Source organism: Triturus cristatus, chromosome 2_1, assembly GCF_964204655.1.
Source record: "Triturus cristatus chromosome 2_1, aTriCri1.1, whole genome shotgun sequence".
In the NCBI taxonomy this organism is placed as follows: Eukaryota; Metazoa; Chordata; class Amphibia; order Caudata; family Salamandridae; genus Triturus; species Triturus cristatus.
In genome coordinates, this window is record NC_140581.1 from 1,134,524,914 (window position 1) to 1,134,548,926 (window position 24,013).

At 45.8% G+C, this 24,013-nt stretch overlaps 1 protein-coding gene across 1 annotated transcript in view; it reads right to left on the bottom strand.

The window, feature by feature from the left end:
- The window catches only part of CDS1 (CDP-diacylglycerol synthase 1), a 467,729-nt gene that overhangs the window by 88,218 nt on the left and 355,498 nt on the right, over positions 1-24,013 (bottom strand). The window contains exon 9 of the mRNA XM_085636573.1: positions 19,615-19,683. Coding sequence (XP_085492699.1) covers positions 19,615-19,683 — 69 coding nt within the window. The remainder of the gene's footprint in view (positions 1-19,614; positions 19,684-24,013) is intronic.

Sequence of the window (24,013 nt, forward strand, 5' to 3'; positions counted from 1 at the left end):
GCTTGGGTAAGTTCACATCACTTGTGAAGCCATTATTACTTTATATTCAGACACATAAGAAATATTACCTTCTACTTGAGCACATAAGAAAAATAATTATTGGACTAAAGGCAGTTACAAAAGAAAAGGTCTCAGCAAATAGAAATGGTTTAAAGCAAGGGTATATACTGGCATCCATATAGTTTAACCTGTATAAAGCAGATCTAAATGTGACTTGAAATAAGACAAATAGGTTTCCTCTAAAATGTAATGGCTTTCAATTAAATGTGTTACAATATGCACATTATGCTGTAATGCAGGACTGAACTCGGACTGGTCTACAAAGACCATTAAAAGGACTAGAAATTCCTGCAACACTAACAAGCTCATCGTTAATAAAGGAAAAACAAGTTTGTTGTCTTTGGACAGGAAACTTACAGGAACTCATTGGCCAACACAAACACAGAGGGTGTAACTGGGATGGAGCTATGATCTGAGTAGCAGGAGATGTCAAATTAAATGAAGCCAACTTTTGAGGAAAGCTCTCTAGATGGGCTGATATTGCAGAGTCACACTTACAGAGTTCTATTTGGTTATTAAAATAGCATGGCGCATAAACAAACTTGCATAGGTGAGGACAGCTTTATTTCAATCTATGCAAACCTAAAACCTGCCACAGTGGGCAAGCTAAAAAAAATATCTACTATGGCAGCAAGCGAATAAGTATAGTTTGCCGTATATGAACCTCTGAGGAGTTTCCTTGTCATCTTCAGTGTACAATCTGCAGCAAGATATCAGGGACAAACAACTGCCCAAGTTTAAAGCACTGGTAATGAAACCGAAAAGGCGGATTTCACATTATGAAGACCATTAGGTAAATAAGCAGGAAAAGTAGATGTGATGACTCTAGGTTGAATAACTTTATTCGGTTTGTTTTAAAACCATCAAAGTATACAAATGCAAGTACGAATACTACTAATTTATAAAAGTATTTGAACAATTAAGAAAATGTCATCAGACATATCTAAAATCCATAAAAAAGTGCATAGCTAAAAATTCTAAAAGCATTTGTCAACACATCAACTAATTGCATATAAAACAACATACAACTGAAGAGCACGACACTAGGGTAACAATGATAAAAAGGCTTTTGCTTGCAGCATGCAATTCATTTAAGCCGGCAAATCTATTTGAATCATGGGGTTTTAATTTTTAGAATTAAGAATCGGCGCCATCTTTATGCAGAAGCTTTCCCCATGTGATCCAGAACAAGAATAGGAAACGACTGACCGCATAAACTATTGGTCCTGTGGTATGTTTTCAGGATTCTGTAGACAACCTGATGTTGCCTAACTCCACTGTTTAAGCAGGTCATCCGCATCTACCTCTTACGGATCTTTTTGTATTTTGTACAGAAAAAGAGAATGTGCTCTTCTGTCTCTAAAGTTTTAGCACATGCAGGGCAAGGTTCTGAAGATAATCCCGCAGTCTGATTGCTGTCTTCCCTTAACCATAAAAAAGAAATATAACCACCGTTTACCTACCCCCTGGTTTACAGAGCAATTAAAAAGTGAGAAAACCAAATGCAAAGCTTTGGAAAGGAGCTGGAGAAGAAATTATTCTCAGGACTCTAAATCTAATTATAAGCTAGCCTTAAAGCAATATCAAGTTCTTTGTAAACTAGCCAGAAAGGAATATGTATTGTCTACTATCTCCAATGCCCAGAACTGCTCACACACTCTGTTTAGTATGGTAAAAAAAACTTGCTGGCTCAGACACACAGTCACTGCCACCTATCCTAAACTAACACCAGTGCGATAATCTCGCAAGCTACTTTGTAGACAAAGTTGAACAAACTTACTTTGCACTACAAACTACTCAGACAGAAGTTTCTGGAACGGCACTGCCCATGTTTGAATCTGACCACAGGGTAAGTAACCCTGTAAGTCTTAAAGCCTGGTCACCATTTGATTCTAACTCCTTTAAAAAAAATCTTAAATAGTATCAAATCTGGCTCCCCCGCGATCTTATCCCTGCTTCTGTGCTGCAGCAGTTTGATTCTTCCTCTTTGTTGCTTATTATGCAGCTATTAAATGCTTCGATTCGAGAAGCCGTTGTTCCTTCTGATTGGAAGCATGGGATGGTTCTTCCTCTCCTGAAAAAGGCCAATGCGGACCCCTCTCAGTTGTCTAATTTTAGGCCTATCTCCTGGCTTCCTATCTATTCCAAAGTTTTGGAAAAACACATTCATCAGCAACTTACTCACTTTGTGGACTCTACTAACCTTTTACATCCCTCTCAGTCTGGTTTTCAGGCAGGCTTCTCTACTGAGACCACTTTGCTTGGAGTCTCAGAGACGTTACGACAGCGTTTGGACACTGGGGACACCGTAGTTCTTATATTGCTCGACTTGAGCGCTGCATTTGATATGGTGTCCCACACTGTATTATTAAAATCTTTGCAGTCTTCTGGCATCACTGGCACAGCACTTGGCTTTTCTTGCCAAGCGGACTTTAAGTCTTTTCTTCCAGAGCTACCTCTAAAATGTACCCCTCTTCATATGGGGTGCTACAGGGCTCCATTTTGAGTCCTATTCTATTTAATGTGTACATTAAACCCCTGGCAACTATAGCAGAGAAATCAGGACTGAGTTTGCTTTCTTACGCTGATGACACCCAGATAATTTTTTCCCTTTCTTCGGGACAGCTGTGTGGCTCGTCGGTGCTTCCGATTGGCTTAAGTAATATTGCATCGTGGATGCAAGCTAATCTCCTTATGCTTACCGGCGATAAGACCAAAGTCCTTATTTTGGGGAAGAACAAGGATTTCTGGGGACCTCAGCATTGGCCATGTGAGATGAGTGCTCTCCCTCAGCCTTCTGCTTGTGTCCGCAACTTGGGAGTTTTGATTGATGTTGATCTATCTATGAAGCCGCAGGCTGTAAATGTGGCTGCTGCTTGTTTTACCATCTTAAAATGGTTGAAGAAAATTATTTGGATGCTTCCTACTTCCACCGAGAAAACCGTAGTCCAGGCGCTGGTGACCTCGAGAATGGACTATGGAAACATCCTCTACCTGGGCTCCAATAAGGATGTTATACGGAAACTGCAAGTAGTGCAAAATTCTGCCGCCAGGTTGTTATGCCAGCTCCCCAAAAATTCCTCAACTTCCAGTGCTCTGCATAAACTTCACTGGCTCAGGATTGAAAATCGAGTGAAGTTTAAAGCAATGTGTTACATGCACAAAATTAAACTTGGCTCTTCTCCAAAGTACTTACAAACTTTGGTCCGCCCCTACTTACTCTCTCGTGTACTTCGCTCAGCCACCCAAGGTAAATGTGCGGTGCCTAAGGTTAAACTTAAAATAATGGGTGGTTGTTCCTTTGCCTACCTTGGTCCAGTGCTTTGGAACTCTCTCCCCATTGCAATCCGAAATGAAACTTCATTTCCGGCTTTTCGAAAACTTTTAAAAACCTGGCTATTTAACCAATAATTTTTACTTCTGACTTTATTGATTTGGTTCTCTGTCAGTTTTTAGCGCTGGGAAACCCTAGGAGGGTAGCTGTGCGCTCTACAAAAGTAATCTAACATAACATAACATATGGCTAGCTGGAGAGCACTCTTAGCGGATTTACATTCGAGGTTAAACCAACTATTAGTTCTTTTACTGGCAGGTCTACCACCCGTACCTTCCTTTGTAAACACTACTTGGAGTGCTTAAAAAAATCATTATGTATGGAGAGTATCGGGGTTGGTCCACCTAGCTGTTCGCCATCCAGACTGCTTAAAAACCTCGAGATAAACTGTACAAATAATTCATAAATCCTGGTATATAAAGAGCAATTGGTAAGTACATTGGGCCAGGTCACTCTTCTGCGATTGTTAGTTACAAGGGGTTCATCCACCCTGGACAGGCAGCCATATGTTTGTCTGCCCAGTTCAGCGCCCCTCATTTTTAGCAACAAGGGATTATGGTCACTATCTGACCTTGGAGCTATTAGCATATCCTCGATCAGTGACCAAATTCTGACATCAATAAGAAAGTAATCGATGACACTTGAACTATTATCACGTTTAAAGGTGGATTTCCTGTTCTTATCAGAGGGGGTGTCCTCCCATTACAAGCCCTCATGCTCCTGCCTACAACCAGGGATGCAATCTGCAGAGACACAGCTGTTGCTCTATAGCCTTTTTCAACTGGTCCCAGATTTGGTATGCCACAAATCTCATTCTCCTCCTTCAGTAAAATACTCAATAGGGGTGTAGGTTCAAAGGTAGTATTAAAATCCCCTGCAACTATGGTCTTGGAGGTGAGTTGGTGCACCCCCAACAACTCATCTAGCTGTAATAATACAGCAGATTCATGGTTATGTGATTCTGACCTGGTGTAGATATTGAATATGGTTAAATTAAAACCAGTTGGAAAAGTGAGCCGAATCCCCAGTATATCAAGAGATTCTATTAGCAGCTGTTTATATTTGCAAGCTATAGTATTCTTTACAAATATTATTAATCCCCCACTCGCTCTGCCGGATTTTTTGGGAGCTGTTGCTTCCACACTGTAGGTAGTATAACCATTTATATGAATCTTAACCACTGCCCAAGTTTCTTGAAATATACAGATATCATTAGGTTCAACAAATGTGTGCCAGTCTGGGTCTTGCAACTTAGAATTTATCCCCGCCAGGTTCCAAGATTGAATATGCTACTTACCAGTATGCATCTGTTCTTGGCATGTAGGGCTGCTGACATTCATATCTGTGCATAGATCGCCGCCTAGTGTTGGGTCCGGATGTTTGCACGTTGTTGTCCTGAAAGAGTCTTCGAAGTATCCTGAGATAGGTGACTCCTCCCCTGGACCACAGTGCGCATGGGCATCCTCTCCATCCTCAGATTGTTTTTCGCCATTGTGGCAGTGATGGAGTAGATACAGAAAGTGATGACCATGCTATACAGTAATTCTGAGAGCTGCAGCTGCTACAGGCGCCGGGGAGGAGGGTGGGCGATATGAATGTCAGCAGCCCTACATGCCAAGAACAGATGCATACTGGTAAGTAGCATATTCAGTTCGAGGCATGTGGGCTGCTGAATTCATATCTGTGCATAGAATACATAGCAGTACCTCCTATTAGCGACGGCTACCAGTGCCAGCTGCAGCGGTCTGAAAAAGAGTTTTGAGAACAGCCTGTCCTACAGCTGCCTGCTGTTTTGAGTGTACATCTACACAGTAGTGTTTGGTAAATGTATGTATAGTGGACAATGTGGCTGCTCTACATATTTCCTGTAAAGGAATGTTTCCCAGGAAAGCCATGGACGCCCCTAACTTTCGTGTTGAGTGGGCTCGTGGGGGAATCGTTAATGTGCTTTTAGCTTTTTGATAGCAAATTTGAATACATTTAACGATCCATCTGGCTATACCTGCTTTGGAAATGGCGTTGCCCTTGTGTTGTGGAGAGAAGGCAACGAAAAGTTGTTTTGTCTTCCTAAAGTTTTTAGTTCTGTCAATATAGTACATGAGGGCCCTCTTTACATCTAGTGTATGGAGCATTCTCTCAGCGACATTTTGTGGATTTTGAAAGAAAACAGGCAGTTCAATGGTTTGATTCATGTGGAACTGCGATATGACTTTAGGCATGAATTTGGGGTTGGTACGTAGTACGACCCGGTTTGCGTGAACCTGTATGAATGGCTCTTGAATGGTTAGTGCCTGGAGTTCACTAACTCTCCTTAAGGAAGTGATGGCAACCAGGAAAGCCACTTTCCAGGTGAGGAATTGAATCTCACATGAATGGAGAGGTTCAAAGGGCGGACCCATCAGTCTGGTGAGGACCAAGTTGAGGTTCCACACCGGTGCTGGTGGGTGTCTTGGGGGAATTACCTGTTTAAGACCTTCCAAGAAGGCTTAGATGGCAGGCACTCTGAATAAAGAGAGGTGCTGCCTGTTTTGGAGATAGGCTGCTATTGCTGTTAAATGGATACGTATTGAGGTGTATGCCAGATTGCATCGGTATAGGTGTAAGAGATAGCAGATTATGTTCTGAATGGATGCGTCTAGCGGGTTAATGTCATTGTTGTTGCAGTAAATGACAAACCTCTTCCATTTAGCTGCATAGCAAGCTCTGGTAGTGGGTCTCCTGGCCTCCTTGATGATCTCCATACAGTCAGGTGGCAGGTTTAGGTAGCCAAACTCTAAGACTTCAGGAGCCAGATTGCCAGGTTCAGCTGTTGCGGATCTGGGTGCTGAATTTCGCCATGGTTCTGCGTTAAAAGTGCGGGTTTGATCCGCAGCCTTTGATGCGGCACCACGGAAAGTTCCAGAAAGGTGGTGTACCATGGCTGGCGCGCCCACGTTTGAGCAACCAGGATCAGTGTCAGTGAGTGCTGTCGCAGTTTGCGTGCCACCAGTGGTATTAACGGCGCTGGGGGAAAAGCGTAGGCAAATCTGCCGGACCAGTTCATCCATATCGCATTGCCCTGCGACTGTGGATGTGGGAACCTGGCGGCAAAGCTTTGGCATTTTGCGTTTTCGCTTGTGGCGAATAGGTCTATCTCTGGATGACCCCACTGTTGGAAGTACGGTTGGAGTACTGATGGATGTAGCTCCCACTCGTGCATCTGGTGGCTGTGTCTGCTGAGCAGATCCGCCATCTGGTTGTCCTTGCCCGGGAGGTGTTCTGCCATGAGGAATATGTTCCTCTGAATGGCCCACTTCCACATGCTCTGAGCCAGATGAGACAACTGTGGAGAGTGTGTTCCTCCCTGCTTCTGTATGTAGTACATGGCGGTCATGTTGTCCGTCCGGATCAACACGACCTTGTTGCACAGGTGTACTTTGAATGCTTTCATTGCCAGGAAGATTGCCATCAGTTCTAGAAGGTTGATGTGCATCTTCTTTTGCTGTGTTGTCCATAGTCCCTGCACTGTGTAATTGAGTACATGAGCTCCCCATCCCTGGAGAGACGCGTCCGTATTATTTGTGGAACAGGCTCTTGGAACGGTCGGCCCTTGCAAAGGTTTTGTGGATTCCACCAATGCAGAGAGTTGTATGCCCGACCGCTCACCAACACTAGGTCTTTTAGTTGCCCGTGAGCCTGATTCCATTGACGTGCTAAGCACTCCTGGAGCGGGCGCATATGTAGTCTCGCGTGCGGGACTATGAAAATGCAGGAGGCCATCATGCCTATCAACTGCATGAACACTCGCGCAGGAAGGGAGTGTTGAGGTTTGAACTTTGAGATCAGCAGTTGCATGCTGTTGATCCTCACTAAATTTGGCTGAGCTGTGGCTGCCAGAGTGTCTATGGTCGCACCTAGGTACTGTTGTACGTGTGCGGGTTGGAGATGTGATTTTGGGTAATTTAGTGAGAATCCCAGACTGTGAAGAAGGTGAATGGTGCGGGACATGTGGCTGGCACATTGCTGGTCTGGCGTAGCTTGAACAAGCCAGTCGTCCAGGTAAGGGTAGACGTGGATGTGTTGTCTCCGTAGATGTGCAGCTACTGTAGCGAGGCACTTGGTGAAAACTCTGGGTGCTGTTGTCACACCGAAGGGGAGGACTTTGAATTGGTAGTGCTGCCCCTGAATAGTGAACCTGAGATATTTTCGGTGTGACGGGTGTATGGGTATGTGGAAATACGCATCTTTGAGGTCTAGTGTGGCTAGGAAGTCTCCCTGTTTGAGCAGCGGGAGAACCTGCTGTAGGGTGAGCATATGGAAATGCTCTGAGAGAATGTAGTGGTTGAGGGGTCTGAGGTCTAGAATGGGTCTGAGTGACCCGTCCTTTTTTGGTATTAAGAAGTACAGAGAGTACACCGCTGTTCCCTGTTGGTTGACGGGCACGACCTCTATTGCGCCTTTTTGCAGCATACTTAGCACTTCCTGCTGTAATAACGTTAAGTGCTCTGAGGACATAGGATGTTGCTTTGGCGGTATGGTGGGTGGAGTGGAGGTTAATTCGAGACAGTAACCGTGTTGGATAACATCTCTGACCCACCTGTCCGTGGTGATGGTATTCCACGTGGACAGGAACCGCTGGAGCCTTCCCCCGACAGGTGTTTTGTGGTCGGGGGGAAGGGAGAGGGCGTCACCGTTTGTTTTTGGGGGAGGACCTGGTATTGCCGTAACCACGTCCTCTGCCTTTGGTGCTGGAGCCACGATATCCACCTCGGGTGTTTTTATCATAGGAACTTTGTGTGCCCCCTTTATTGTAGGTTTGCTGTGCCCCCTGTCCTCTACCTGCACCTCTATTTCCGGGGCGACGAAAGGAGCCACTACGAAATGTCTGCGTTTGCAGAGCCCCCATTGACTTCGCAGTGTCCGTGTCTTTTTTTATCTTTTCTAAGGTGGTGTCAACCTCCGGTCCAAATAAGTAGTCGGGGTTGACCAGCTGATTGAGGAGGTTATTTTGGACCTCAGGATTGAATCCGGAGATCCGTAACCAGGCGTGTCGTCGTAGCATGACGCTGGTGTTTATTGCCCTTGCAGCAGTGTCTGCGGCATCTAGTGCACACTTGATGGAGGCGTTTGTGAGAAGTTGTCCCTCCCTGATGAGGAGCTCCGCTGCCTCTTTATACTCGTCTGGTAGGTGTTGGAGTAGGGTCTCTAACGTGTCATAGTGTGAGCGGTCGTAGCGAGCAAGGAGCGCCTGTGTATTGGCAATGCGCCATATGTTTGCTGCCTGGGCTGCAATCCTTTTGCCAGAGGTCTCTAGGACCTTGGACTCTTTGTCCGGGGGAGGAGCATCACCAGTCGTCTGCGAGTGTGCCCGTTTGCGAGCATTGGCAACTACGATGGAGTCCAGAGGCAACTGGCTTCTAATGTACGTGGGGTCCCCAGGTGCGGGTTTATACTTTTTCTCGATCCTGGGGTTTATTACCCTTGCCCTGGTGGTTTCTTTGAAAATGTCCTTTGCTGGTTCGAGGACACCTTTCAACATGGGCAGTGTCTTTACAGTCCTCTCGGAGGATGCGAAAGTGTCCACCAAGAAATCGTCCTCGATAGTGTCGGAGTGGAGTTGCACTCCATGATAGGCTGCGGCACGTTCGATGAGGGCGTTGAATGCAGCAGTGTCCTCTGTGGGGGACGTTTTTGCGCCATAAAGTTGCGTGTCCTGTGTATCCAGAGCGGCACCTGGGTCTACAGGGTCATCCCAGACTTGATCAGGGTCTTGCTGGCCCTCAGGGTCCATGTCCCCGGGGTAGGTGGTGTCGTCACCCATGTAGTCCTCCACTGCATCTGTGTCGGAGTGCGTCGGGGAGAACGACTGTGGATCTGTGTAAGAGGTGTGGATTTGTTCATAGAGAACTGGTTCCGATTCCGCCGGCATCTTTTGCTTTAGCGGGATCCTATAGGAGTCCAAAGCCTGTCCGGAAGTGATCTTCCGCTTTCGGAGCATGAGCCTGCCGGTGTCGGCGTCGATGAAGTGGGACGGTGATGTCCCAGTAGGAGAGTGTTCGGTAGATGGGGACCTTGTCTGGGTAACCCGTGTTCTGATCTCGAACATTTTCGGCGCCGTGGGTGGCGGCAAACCAAAGGTGATATTGGCCGGTGCCGAAGGTGCCTTCTGTGCCTTTTTCGGTTCGGAGCTCGAAGAGGTCTGGAGGGCTGCCTTTTCCCTGATGCGTTGCAAGGACGCTGCCACTTGTCGCACCTGGAACGCCGACGGTTCTTTGGCGCCGAGTGGTTCCGTAGAGGCAGGTGTGGACTTCTTCGAAGTCACCGGGTCATCGAGCCGAGGAGAGGTAGTAGCCGTCGACGGCGTCGATGAATGGACCGTAGTCGCTGCTTTCGAGGTGGATAGCGATGCAGTGGCCATTTTCACCTTGGTGGCCGGTGCCGACTGCTTCGGTGCCGGGGACCGAGGCGCTTTGGCGGTGCCGATGGCTTTTCGTTTCGGGTCGGCGCCGACATCGGCTGCAGCGAGTTCTGTACCGAAGTCCCTTTTTTTCTGCGGTTGGAGCCGACGGGTTTGGCTGGCGTCGAAGGTGTGGTGGGCCTCGAGCCGACCAGTGTCAGTTTCACTTTCGGTTTCTGTTGAACCGGTGCGACGATTGGTTTCGGTTTCGTGGAAGGGAAACCAGTCTTTTTAGGTAATAATGGCTCTCGCTGTATGTCCGTGGCCGGGCCAGAGGGCGGGGCCGAAGAACTGCTGGATTGGTCTTGGGTAAGGCCCGAAGGCGATCCCTCGACCGGAGCCGTCGACTGACGCACTGGGATATCCTCCATTTGGACAGGTAGGCCCTGCTCCTCACCAGAGCTACCTTCTTCGGCCCCTAAGGCCTCCTCGTAGTCTCCTACCTCATCGTCGGCTTCTTCCCTGTGAAAAAGCTCTTCATCTACGTCTTCCGATCTGGAACCGTGTTCGGAAGCGGGCTGGAGGGTATATTTTCCACGCTTTCGACATCTTCGTCCTCGGTGCTGAAGATGTTGGTCGGGGCCGGTGCCGCTTGCTGCGCTTCCAGTCGCGCGGCTCGTCGATTCCTGAGAGTCTTCTTGATCTGAATCGGGCACAGGCCATGCATTTCGATTCGTCATGATCCGGTGAGAGGCATTTGTTGCACACCGGGTGGACGTCGATATGTGGGTATTTGGCGTGGCAAACAGGACATCGCTTGAATGGGGTCCTCGATTCCATCGTCGAAGTTCGGTCGATGGTCGGATTTAATGGATCCGAAAAGTTGTTAAAATCACTAAACTAGCCTGTAAACTGTCGATACCGATCGGGAACTGTACCGACGAAAACTAGAGGCCTGAAAACTAAATTTTCCTAACTTGAGTCAAGATAAGCACATCCGGACCCAATGGCGGAAAAAAACAATCTGAGGATGGAGAGGATGCCCATGCGCACTGTGGTCCAGGGGAGGAGTCACCTATCTCAGGATACTTCGAAGACTCTTCCAGGACAACAACGTGCAAACATCCGGACCCAACACTAGGAGGCGATCTATGCACAGATATGAATTCAGCAGCCCACATGCCTCGAACATTATGTTTAGACCTTTATTTGCCTTATTTTTAGCTATAGTTAGGCCATTGCAAAATTCTGTGCTGGTAGGATGCCCATTGTCAATGGTTGGAATAGGCAACCCAGACGAAGAATGAATCAGTGAAGGATACACAGTCTCAGCCACATCAGAGATACTAACAGAAGATATATTAGGAAGAAAAGCATTATTAGTTGTAGGGAGTGCAGGGTGAGTGTCTGCAATAATTGGTGGAGGTCCCTGCTTATTAATGCCGGGTACAAAGTGAACCTCAGATGTTCCTCTATCAGGTTGGGCATCGCCAGGTGACCCCGTACATTGAGGAGTGGAATTCTACCCTAAGACTTCAGTGTTGCTTTTAACAATTTAGTTAGGCACCTCTGGGTCCACAAAAGCCAATTTTAAACTGGACAATTTAGTTTTTATTATACTACGTTGAACAGCGGGATTGGGTGTGAGAAAGAGTCAATCTATATCTTCCAAGGACGGGAGAATGTCAAATCTGTTATGGAACGGTAGGCTAAATTGATGGGGAGTATTAGTGGTTATAGGTCTCTGATGAGGGGGCTGGTAGAGTTGGGTCCCTGGGGGATGAAAATATCCTAAAGGCAGAACATTTATTCCTCTTGGTAGCATATAGTCTCTACCGAGTCTGAATAAGATCTCACGTACCAATTTTGGAGATTTAAAGGTAAGGACAATGCAGTCCCCAGGGAGTGTTTTCTCCCTTCTCCCCACCCAGCCTACTCTTCTCACCATTTTAAACTCGCTAAACAAGGCCTCTGTTAGTTCAGTTTTTGTCCCGAGCCACCAGAGAACCTTGTTTCTCAATGCCTCCCATGATTTGTTTACCTGAGGTGTAAGAAGCGGTACATTTGCCAAAATTATGGTTAATGGGGTAGCTTCAGGGGGCAGACTCCCTATCCCTATGAACTGCGGGGTAGGTAGATGAGGAGGCAATAACACAGGGCTTTGCATGAGCAGGACCTAAGTTATATGTTAGACCAGTAGTAGTCTTAGAACACGTGGGCGCTATGTCTTGTACGTGGGGGGACTTAGCCTGAGGAACTGGGGCTGAAAGATCACCATTCGATACTAAGGGATTGAAAGAACGGTCAGTAGCACATGCTCTATTATCATTATTTTTTTAACATATCCTCAATAACCGTTAACCTAGCCAGAAATTGTTCTAAAGGAACTATTGCTCGAGTATGTGGTACTGCAGGGCCCGAGCTCTCCCCACAGACTGTAGAGGCCCGTTAGGGCTAATCATTTTGCTAAAAAATGGAGTCCAAATGGTCTAGACGACCCCTGAGAGAGGCAAGGCTACTATCAATCAGTTATTTCAATTGAGCGCAAACTGAGTCCATAGTAGTCCCCCCCCCCCCCCCCCCCCCCAAAATACAACGCGGTATGCACAGGAGCGTTACATACAGGAGGAGCGACATCAGTTTGTGTGCCAATAGTGCGATTTTGGGGCACCTCTGGATTATTTCAGCGGATCCGCTTCTGCTGTTTGGATTTTAGAACACCTGCCCCTCTCCTTTGCTTCCCTGCAGGCACTCTCGGGCTTATCCTCACTGTCCTTGGTAAGAGGAGTAATAGTCCGCGACCTTGTTGCTATCATCGATCCAGATTGCAAGTCCGTATGGGAAGTGTCAGATTTTGGAGGGGGCTGATGCGGACTATGGGCGGTGAACGGATTAAAGATGCATCTCCCAGGCCAATGGCGCCTCTACAAAGATACAGGGTTTTAACGATAGGCACCTCTCAGTTAGTTCAATCTCGTGGCAAATCATAGATTCCATCCTCACGATAAAAGCGTCCAATGTGTCTGCCACTCCCTTGCGTTTACTCATTATGGGTAGCACCTCAGAGCAGCGTCATATAACGCAACTCGCTAGCGTAATGGAAGGACAAAAAGAGAGAACTGCGCTGGGGAACAAGCAGTAAAACAACTAAATTGGTTCCAGAGGAGAGGAGAGGAGCTGAATACTTGACAACCGGAGTACAGCACAGTTAGTGAGGAGAAAGAGTAAAAGCAAAAGGTAATATCAAATTCGTAACAGTACGTAGTGGCTGCGAACCGGTATCAGGTACTACAGGGGTTAGAGGGATTACCCAGCCTCTTCCAGGAGATGGCGGGCAAGAACGGGCCCGCCCTTGGTCCGGGCGCGGCATGAGAGCATCCAGCGCCGCAGAGATACTGACAGCGCTTAAGGCGCCAGCAATGATGACTCCTCCCCCGGGCAAACAGCTGCAGGTGGTGGCGAGCGTTGCACCCTGGCACAGAGTTCTTTGCCAGGGTGTTGCTGTGCTTGGGGTCTAAAAATTAAGGTGCTGCTCGGGCTGGGGTGATTTCCCTGGAGCTCTGGGACGTCGGTCCAAGCCTGTCACGATGTCTCTCCCTTCTTTACTCGATTTGCACGTCCCGGAAGGGATTGCTTATCCAGCCTGTTGATTCACTCAGTGTTGTGAATCGCAGCTTTCCGGTTTCTTTTCAGTTATATAGAATGACAGTTAAATGTCCTTTGTCATAAACGAGCTGTGAAAGTGTTCAGCATGAACCCCGGTGAGGCACAAAAAATGGAAGTGAAAGGGGGTGAAGGTCCATCACAGCAGATGCTCGGAGTGAGTTGGTAGTGGGGGTTTCAGGGAATGAGTTGTTTGACAGACAAAAAAAAAAACACTTTTGTTTTTCCAACATTTTAAATCTACAAAACTCCTCACTCTACAATCCCCTACACTTTCAATGAACCACAGAAAAATGTGCATTTACCTATGTGTTGAGAAAGGAAGCATGATCTTACCATACTCAGACTTTGTTTTCATTTTGGTCGGAGGAAAACACATAATATTGTCTATGCTGTGCCAAGGAAGAAAAGTCTGTTCGTTTATTGTATATATGGCAGGTTTTGCTTAACGCTTGTAGACAACTACTAAGAGCATCCTCTATTAATTCGGGAATTTGGAAATGCACAGACGCAGCCACAGCACGTCTTGCGGGGCACTGGCCCCCAATTAAATGAACGGAATTTTGATAAGTGTGGATCTAGCTCAAAGCAAACTTTTAGACTGCTGATATTGTTATTGTGTTTTAAATGCGCTAATGTATAGTTTTGCCCCTTTGGTCAACTCGTTTATAGCTTCTGTAAGTGTTTGCCACATCAAGTATATTTCTATTTATTAGAACTTCGAATTAATGTTTACAATACCTGTAATGAATAAACAAGCATTTGCAATGCAATAGGTCTCGCAGTTACACAAGTTTAAGCTATTGGCATTGTAAATGACAATGCCTTTTATTTATGTTTTTAAAATGAAAACAAAAATAAAAGGCATTGTTATTTGCAATGTCAATAGCTCAAACTCGCGTAAATGCGAGACCTATTGCATTGCAAATGCTTGTTCCAATGGTCCGATCAGTAGGGGAGGAGACACATCTCAGCGCTGATTGAGGCTGTCAGCAATTACATAGTTTATTGACCTCCGCTGACTAGGTATGTGGCTGCTGCACAGGGGCGGCTGGGGAGACCTAGACACGGTGTGGGAGGAGGAGGGCAGCTGGGGAGACCGAGACACGGTGTGGGAGGAGGGGGGCAGCTGGGGAGGCCGAGACACTGTGTGGGAGGAGGGGGGCTGGAGAAGCAAGGCACTGTCAGACCAATGCAAGAGCAGGGAAAGAGACACAGTACAGAGAGAGAAGCGAGGCAAGACTAAAGACAAAGAGGGACGAAGAGAAAGCAAGCCTTAGGGGCGGGAATTCGATAGGAGAAGAAAACAGTAAAGGTGGAGATATATACGAGTGAGAGGCGAAAAGGGGGCTTTGGAGTGGGGGGTGTTTTTCCGAGCACTCTCAAGCGGTACTGTGCTACTAGCAGCCAGCCACTATTAAAGTGAACGCACGCATTACGCGCTCTGTATACAAATAACACCCGCATTGTCCTGCGAGTGCTTGGGGGTGATCTTGGCCACTATTAAAGTGAAGGCACGCATTGCGCACTCCGCATGCACGTAGCGCCCGCCATTGTCCAGCGAGTGCTGTGTGGGCGCGCTACAAATTCAAGCACTGTACACTGTAACTTAAGGATGTAGTATTACACATTTTTTATATTTTATCTCCCTGCTTGTTTGATTTATAGATGAACAGTCTTATTGAAATTTGATTGTGTACTTTTATGGCATTTTTGTCAAATAAAGTTATTATTAAATATAAAGATGCTGTACAGCATGGGAGAGTGAAACAAAAAAGGCAAAGGTAAGCCATGGATTAATAAGGCATCAATTGACAGTGGCAAAGCCAACCAATGGTAAGTAATGGGAGTGCTCCAAGCTCAATATGTTTTTGATATGGTCCACAAGAATCATTTGGCTACAGATAGCTAAAAGATGTCTGAAAGGTGAGACCTTAAAAGAGAGGCGCAAAAGAAAAAACATGGCAGCTCCAATTGGCCTATAATCGCATTGTGTGCGAAGAGAGCACAGAGGCAAGCACGCTTGTGAACTGCTGCTGCAATCAACCAGTGCCCGCCGCCTAATCATCTGTCATGAAGCTCCAAATAGCGAATTCCAAGAAAACAAAAAACGCAAACTCACTGTGGACAACAGACAGCCCTTCACAAATACATCCAGCAGTTTTGATATGAAATATGGTAAATCATGTCCGTAACATCAACAGCACTTTCTGGTCCATAAGTATTCATTATATAGCCTCGCATATCAGCCTTCCAGGCACCTAAGCACACAAGCCATACCGGCAAACGTTATTTGGCTGGAAATCATAACGAGTGACCTTTAATACCACTCGCATTTGCGCTCAATACTGCAAAACCACACAAGTGATTCATGTGCGCAAAACAAGTGCCTTAGGGCAAGCACTGGACAGCCATGTACTCCAGGGAAATTAAAGTACCGGTCTTTGGCACAGACACGCATACGCAGCAAAGCGTCAAAGATCCCATGGTAAGCAAAAGATTACTAAATACAATCTTGAATATCCAGTGTCAATGATTTCAGACAACCTCGAATCCAATCAACGAGAATTCCAATTCGTTAAAGACCTCGACAGCGATACACAAAGTGGTTTATCAAATGCTGCTGACAAACATATAGACCTTATAGGATAGCAAACAGTGTTTTCTCTGTAAATAACAGGCCAATGATATTCCAAATATATAAAGAAAATTCTAACAATACTTCTGTGTTAAGTGTATGACCGATAAGTATTCTCACAACCTTATTCTTGTTGCTGCTCTTGGTCTTGCCGTCCTAATACTAACATGAACCACTGGTCACTTCTCAGCGATGGTCCGTCCCCAGCCCACACCCGGAGTTGACAGCTCCACCTCATGCACCCCATCTGACCACCAGTAGCCCTCACCAAACCCCAGGGGTTCGTCACAACCGCCCCACCCCTGACATCAACCCCAGACCCTGCACGACAATGGACAGGTGCTGGCTTTGTCTGACTCCGGTGTGGGCAACTATAATCGTACAAACACTACTCAATCCAGAGCCCTGCTCCCCAAAAATCCCAAGGACTGCTGTTAAACATGGAGAGACAACCTGAATCTATGGCAGTCAATGTGATTTGTTTCACATGGTTCCGTACTAACTGGGGCTGTTGTGGCGGTGGCTCTGTCGAGCTGCGCCCTTCGATGGCCTGGGGCTCCTCTGCTGCGTGTAGCCGGCTTCCTCCGACGCTCCCCGTGTGGCTTCATACTGCCAGTGGAGCGGGCGCGGGTCACTCGGTGACATCAGCAACCCCAACCACAGCATGCAGCCACTTCCGGTTACACAACACCGAGCGCCCGACATGGAAACAGAAGAAAGACTGGCACTTACCGGCAGGAAAAGTGAGGGAAGGGAGCACGGCAGGCGCCATTTTACATTTTCAGTAACGGTGTATTCAATGTGTAGAACTATGGGACACTGTGCTGTTTATGCTTTCTATCAAATGTATATTAAATAAACAGCTTTCAATAGGAATTTGGCAGATATCTAGTTTCTATGCATTACTTACATCAGCAAAATAGCCTGTTGTACGACTCTAATCAATTTACCGAAACTATTTGTGCAATATAAACGACCCAAAGACTTGCTCAGTGTGGGGTTTTCACGTGAAACCACGCGGAGACCTAGGCGACCGCTGCTTCGTTGCAACTGAGAAGACGGGGCCCAGAATCGCCGCTATTTCTATGCCCATTGCAAAAGAGAGTCCAGGACGCCTTTTAATTTTGACAAAAGTGCAGTAGTTGTGTTGGTGCCGTCATTGGCAGCGCTGACAGGGGCAATGTGTGGTGCAAGCTGCAGTGGCCTCCTGACAGGGCCAGTGCACTTATTTTTTCACAAATTAAGCACTGATGGGTTTGGCAAGAGGTGCCCTGAACAACAGAATGTGCCTTCTCAAGAGCACGTACATATGCCATCAATCTTCTCAGGCTATGAACGATGAAAACTCCCTGCACGGATCAGGTATTTTAAATGGAAAAGCTGCATGCCGCCACAGCGCACTGTTTTTGTCATCCAGCACACGAGTACGTTTACCACATTCTCTTTACATCATGCACTTAGACCTCTCGTGTTTACACAAACATGTTCTCTTTCATAGAACGCCTAGCCCAATGGATGGTCTCTTTCTAGGCACTTCCGCATCTAGCAGATAAGGGAAGTAACGTATGGTGAGTTGAAATGGCGTGCCCAGGATCACACACCTTCCTCAAGTGGGAAATAGAAGTTAGGACTCTGGATTCCAACATAGGCGGCTTCTGCTGAAGCACTACACTTCATAATCTGTGCGTGGTAGTATTCCCAGCCAGAGCTCAGACAGTGTGGATCCGGTGGAAGTCAGCCAGCCAGCCATACTTGTCTGAAGCCACCTGGAGCGGTGTCACACCTCGCAGCCACTATCACAATGACGTGTACATGCATTTTCACGTCACTGCGGATGCTCCTCAGCAAACTGCCCAGAACTAGTTTCCCCCTTTGTTGAAATAGTGTTTTGCTATAATCTACAAGCACACTGAAATCCATAATGCGAAGTGACTATTTATTAATAATAATAACAACAACAACGTGTCACTATAGTGGCGGGTACAATTTGCAGTTTCGAGTCGCTATAATTTGATATTATCCCCATGTGACGCGTGAGCTAGGAGTACCAGAGGGCTTAGAGGCAGCCTGGGACATCATGCCTCCCAACATTGACGTTCCCTGATAACCAGTTGGATTACGGGAGTACTAGTTTACTTTTCCGAAATGGAACTGACTATTTGATAATCAGATTACAACAAGACTCGGTAAAAGGCGGAAATAAAAATCGGTCAATGCCGCGTATGGGAGCCGCGAGTCAAATGCAAACTTCCGGTATAATTAACTAGTTTATGTCTTAGATAGCGCTAGATGCAGCCACTTTGCACCCAATATAAAACGTATAAAACACATATATAAATATGACGCAATAAATACAAAACCTTTAAAGTGAGCAGGTCCGGAAATCAGCACTGTATTCAAATAATTCACTTGACCAAATGTGACTTTTTAATATGTTTAAAAAATCTGAAAGCATCTCTTGTATGCATCCTTCGTGCACTGAACGATCGGCAGTGCATTTGACAAGACCAGTGCTGCTCACGGCGGGCAGGGTGGCACGGCTCCACACCTTTCTCACCTGGTTTGGCAGCAGTGGGATTCGGGGCGCTGCTCTCCTGCTCAGCCTCCTCCGCACCCCTCCAGACCCCACCAGAGACAAAGGACCGGGCCGTCCAAGTGGCCTGCTCGGTGCGCCAGGGCGTACTGGTACCTCCTGCAGGCACAGGGTAGCTCTGCGTGCTGTTGGTGGCAGTGGTTGGTGCGGGGGTTGTGCCCACCGCAGGGGCCCAGGCAGAGCTGGAGAGCCTGGGGAGGAGGAGAAGAGGCCAATGCATCCTGCAAACTGTCCAGGCACTGTGTGAGCCCCACAGCTGCTGCAACTATTACAGAGGCATCTCAGGCTCAGCCCGCAGCCCCCCTCCCTCACACACCCACCCCAGCCCCTAACACCGCACACAGGGCTCAGAGAACACCCCCGGAAACCTTGCAGAATCCTACATGCGGCACTACCGCATTCTCGGGAATAGCCGGGACTGCTGCACCGAGCAGAATTAAACTTTGGGAAGAATCGTGCATGCTGGCCAAGTACTTTCAAATAACAAGCGCTCGCCATTCCCGCGAGGACCGCGCTGCAGCCTGAGCATGGGGATTTCTTGTCTTTATGGGGCCATGTGTTTAAACACATGGCCCCATAAAGTTAAGAAATCGCTTACGACAGAAGGAAAGCAGGCGAGCCAGTCCGGGTGGGCCGTCCCAAAAAGCCAAAGCGAGGCAACACAGATAGCTTATTTCCAATCGCTGGCCACCGTTTAGCATAACGGAAATAAGGGGCGGGGCTTAAAGCCCTTTTCTAAAATTACTCATCTGCATTAAATATCGCTGAGCGAGCTGCGCATGTGCGCAGCAACGCTAGGCGAGACCTAAAAACTTATAGTGAATAAGTGTGTATACAAAGGGTCGGTCTCGGATCCAACATGCAGATTTTCCTTTTACCCTTCTGTAAGAAAAAACATCATTGTGCATTCTATTACGTATTCACACATTTTCTGGGACTGAAGTACTTACAATGAAACCAAACACAACTGTAGCAAGAAAACCACCAATGAATCCTTCCCAGGTCTTTTTTGGTGAAAGCTAGCATAAAAAATAAAGAAAAACGAATGAATGTACAGTAAATAGAAAGTTTGCAGTGGAGTACTGCGGTCAAACAATCAAAGCAATTACAACAAAAGGAACACATTTATTTGTAAATCCAATTCAAGAAGTAAAATATTCTTGATAGTTATTAATTAAAATGTTGCTACAGGTGATCATTTTTCACTGCATCAGCTTTTATTTTTAATTTGTCTTTCATATTTAGCATGAGTTAAACAGAAGCTTGTAGCAACCCAGGTAACGGGACAGGACTTCTATTGGGTGTGCTATCAGTGGCTTGGTGGAATGGTTCAGCAGAAAAGTTAATACAATTTATATTCTAAATAAATCCCTGTTTTTTTTTAGAAATACTTCTTGGAAAGCACTTGCTTACTGCCATCACATCGGCCAATGTCCTCCCTACAACTCCTCTTCTTCCAACTCCTTTTTTAATACAGCCACCATTGAAAACCTCCATCTCAGGTCCACACCAAAACGTCAACCTCACCACCATCCCCACAGAGAGAGTTCAACAGGGCGTCAAAATCTCTCCCCTCGGGCATTTTACTTATTGCACAGTATCAAGCCCACCTTCAACTCAGAAGACTCCATCCCATTACACTTCGTTAAATAATTGGGCTGTCATTTTCTGCAAACTGTGTCTAGCTCTCCCTCACTCCTAGGCCGGTCAGTTAAAACTTCTCAATAACATCCCTAGACGTTCACGATCTCATTAATAAGTACTGCCATATTATTAGTCTTCCTTGGTCTGACAACATCATTAAACAAATTGGTGCAAGCCAAATTCATAAACACAAACTCGCATTCAACATCCTCCATTCACACCAACTGTGTTCATGCATCTTCTCCTCTCTTATCCACATTGTCCACTGATAGAGCACAGGAATTAGGAGCAAAGATCTCCGTTTATTTTCTTTGTCTATGTTTGTATGTAACAAATTCATCCATATGTATTCCTCTACCCATACACCTAGAGTGCCACAGGGTTTAAATGACCTCTAGTCTCTTTTTAATATGCACACAGAGACCTCCTGGATGTTGCAGCGTTCTCCATTAATTAGCATGTGCTAATTAATGGACCTGGAAGTGCAGCACCTACCTGAAGCTCAAACTAACCACAACAGAATTCCTGTTATTTGCCAAAAACGGCAAACAAGAAACAGTATAAACCTGGCTCAATAAAGTGAACCTTGACTGTTTCGAACCCCAACTTTCACCAATTGCCAAGTCAGTAAGATCTATCCTGGACACCAGCCTTATCATAAAAAAACACTTTGACAAAAAAACAAAGATGACCCAGTGCCAGCTTTTTTTTTTTTTTTTTTTTTAAAGGAAAGTGAAATAGTTTCTTCCAGCGACTTCAGAACTGCTGTTCAAACCCTGGTACTCTCACATATGCACCATTGCCTCCCAGACGCTACACTGGCACAACATCTTACATGCAGTAGAACAGCTCTTCTAGGGCCTCAGGAAATATGATCCCACCACCCATCCTCATAGGACACCATTAGCTTCGTTTGCTGGCCTGTCCCATCTTCAAAACCAGCAGCATAATTTACAAAAGTCGTCAAGACAAGCACCTCCGCGTTTCTTTCTGACAAGCTACCATCTATGATGGGTCTCAGCACACCCACTTACAGGACACCATCAGACTGCTGATTAAGCAGTGCAAAAAATAAAATAGAAGGTAAAAGGTCTTTACAATATATAAACTCCGGATCTGGAACAACATCCCCGTATCCATAAGAACATCCACAACACTGCTCCTATTTAGGAAAGAGTTGAAGATACATCTTTTTAAAGATTACATCAACAAATCAAGCTACTTCTTTTTTCTTTATGCACGTCTTAGACCTTGCACAGAACTCCACTGCCTTTTGGCTAGATTTGCCGTCTAGAAATAACACATACATACATCATAGGTCTTCAACTGCTACAAAAGACAGAATCCTACAAGACTTCTTTTTTATGATCCAAGCCAAAATCAGGGCCAAACTGGACAATATGAAGCTTTCTTCTAACTGGCATCGATATCTAGTCCTTAATTGGTGCCAGACTCCACTGAACAAGTAACTTCCAACACTCTGCTAATTTACTGCCAGCTTCCAAGAAATTAAACGCATTTTAGACTCAGAAAAGTCATCACTGGTTTTTAAGGCTGAGCAAGAATGCCCTTAAAACACTAATGTATTACTTTCAAGGCTAAAAGAAAAATTTATGGACAGAATCCAGAACAATGTCATACATTCACCCCAGTAAGGGGTTGCTTTGCTTTGTTCGCCCTAAGTTGGCAGGGTTTGCTTGGCCGTGGGTCCCTTGCTCACTTTGCCACTGTATTCAAGCTAGCCTGGCTGATAAGGGGTGTTACCGCAAAACCGGTCCCAGGATGCTTGTTTCCGGTCCAGGGAAGATGTGGCTTGGCAGTTCGGTCTGGACTTTCCCCATGAGGCACAGGGTCAAGACTGATTTGCATATGGCTGGGTCTGAACTGGGGTGGTGAAGTGAGCTAAAAAACGATGATGGATTCAACCCAGATCTGTGTCTGTGGGTAAGTGTCTGAAAAGATTCAGCACACCATCCATTGTTTCATTGTGTTTGCTTACTTTCAAGGCTGTCAAACCCCGCCTCAGCTTTTCCAGTTGCTGCTCCGAGACTGTCTACCTCTCATTGTGCAGATATCTTTCTGACAACCTGCCGACAGATGTCTACTCTAAAACCCTCCAGTACGTCCACTTCAATCCCCTCCTTTAAGTGAACTTCCAGCCAATAGGGTTCTAAGACAACCGACCAGCAAGGCCCTCTTGCAGGCATTCAGTATGTTGTTTCTCCTATCAAAAATGTAGCTCTGGTTCCTCCTTTCAATTATCTGTCTTGCTATTAAGCACTGTGAGTTCTCGGAGCTGGCAGCACTAGCTGTAGAAAAATCCCAAATAAACTGTAGCGAAGAGGAACTTTATTTATTTATGTTCAAACCTATGAAGAGCACATCTATTCCAGAAAGAACAGCTCAGACGTGGGACATCAGACACTACTGACTGCGTGGATCCAGGAGTTGGAACTCTGCATAACGTAGCCTTAACTAACATACTTAGAATATTCTGAGCATTCCTGTTAAAATAGAGAATGCTGAAATGGAGATCTGTATAATAATTTGAGGAATTGCTGTGTTGAGGGGCTAGAATCTATAGCTCATGGGGATGTCAACATTAGGTTGATGGTGGGAAGTCAGCAGAGTGGAAATATGCTCGTCATTACCCTGAGTAGTTGATATTGCTGGAGAAATAAATTTGTATGCGACGGTGAGCCATATTCTGCCGTCTGTCAAACATGCAGTCCTGCACCTAGCTTAGCAATTTAGATTCAGGTAAAACTTGGGAAAGAGGGAGGATTTAAAGACTAGAAGATGCAAGTTCCCCACTGGTCACACTTAAGGCAAACTAGCTTATCAGGGAAAAGTATTTTTTCCTATTCCTTGATTCATGCATATACCGAATCTATTGCGGAATATGGATATGTACCGACTATGCCCTCACTTGCCCCAGTCAACCTCCATTTTTTTTTTACATAATCTGCAATCTCATATCTGGTGAAATTAAAAGAGACCCAAGACTTCTTAGCTATCTTATACACAGTAACAAAAGCTTAGTTTTAACTCAAATGAACACGTTGAATGGTATACATGCACATTTTGTAGATAAACAAAAACTATTTTTATTTTACCAAAGGTATCTTGTGGAGCATATTTCTCTAGCTCATCTTGCACAGTAAGGAACAAGTATACGTTTGCCTCGGCTGACTCACTTTCATTATCCCTGTTGGAGTGCTATTTTTACATATACCACTTGTGTTCCTCTGCCATCAAATTCTAACTCAGTAAACAATTAAAAAGGTTACAAAGCGTCTTCACGTAGCCAAAATAAACATTCACCTGGATGGTCCCTCAATCTCCTCTTAAATGATGAAGCAACCTGTGCATAGAAGAACTCACAGTACACAATTACAGATAGTTTAGACTTTCACATCACTGCAGAAGGAGTTCAAAAATACTAAACCACTAAAGGATGACAGAAAATGAAATAGGTCAACATCATAAAACAATTTTTGCAAATAATCTTGAGTGACAGATCGCCCACATGTTATTGTTTATTTACGTATGACAAACAATCTGCCACAGGTATGTAGCATCGTGGAGCATTTTGGTTGTCCATGGTGAGACTTTCAAATAATTTCCCTTACAGAGTCTGAACCAGTTTTGTGGAGGAACTTGTATTCTCAGTAAATGGGTACATACATAGTTCTTTGGTTGCCA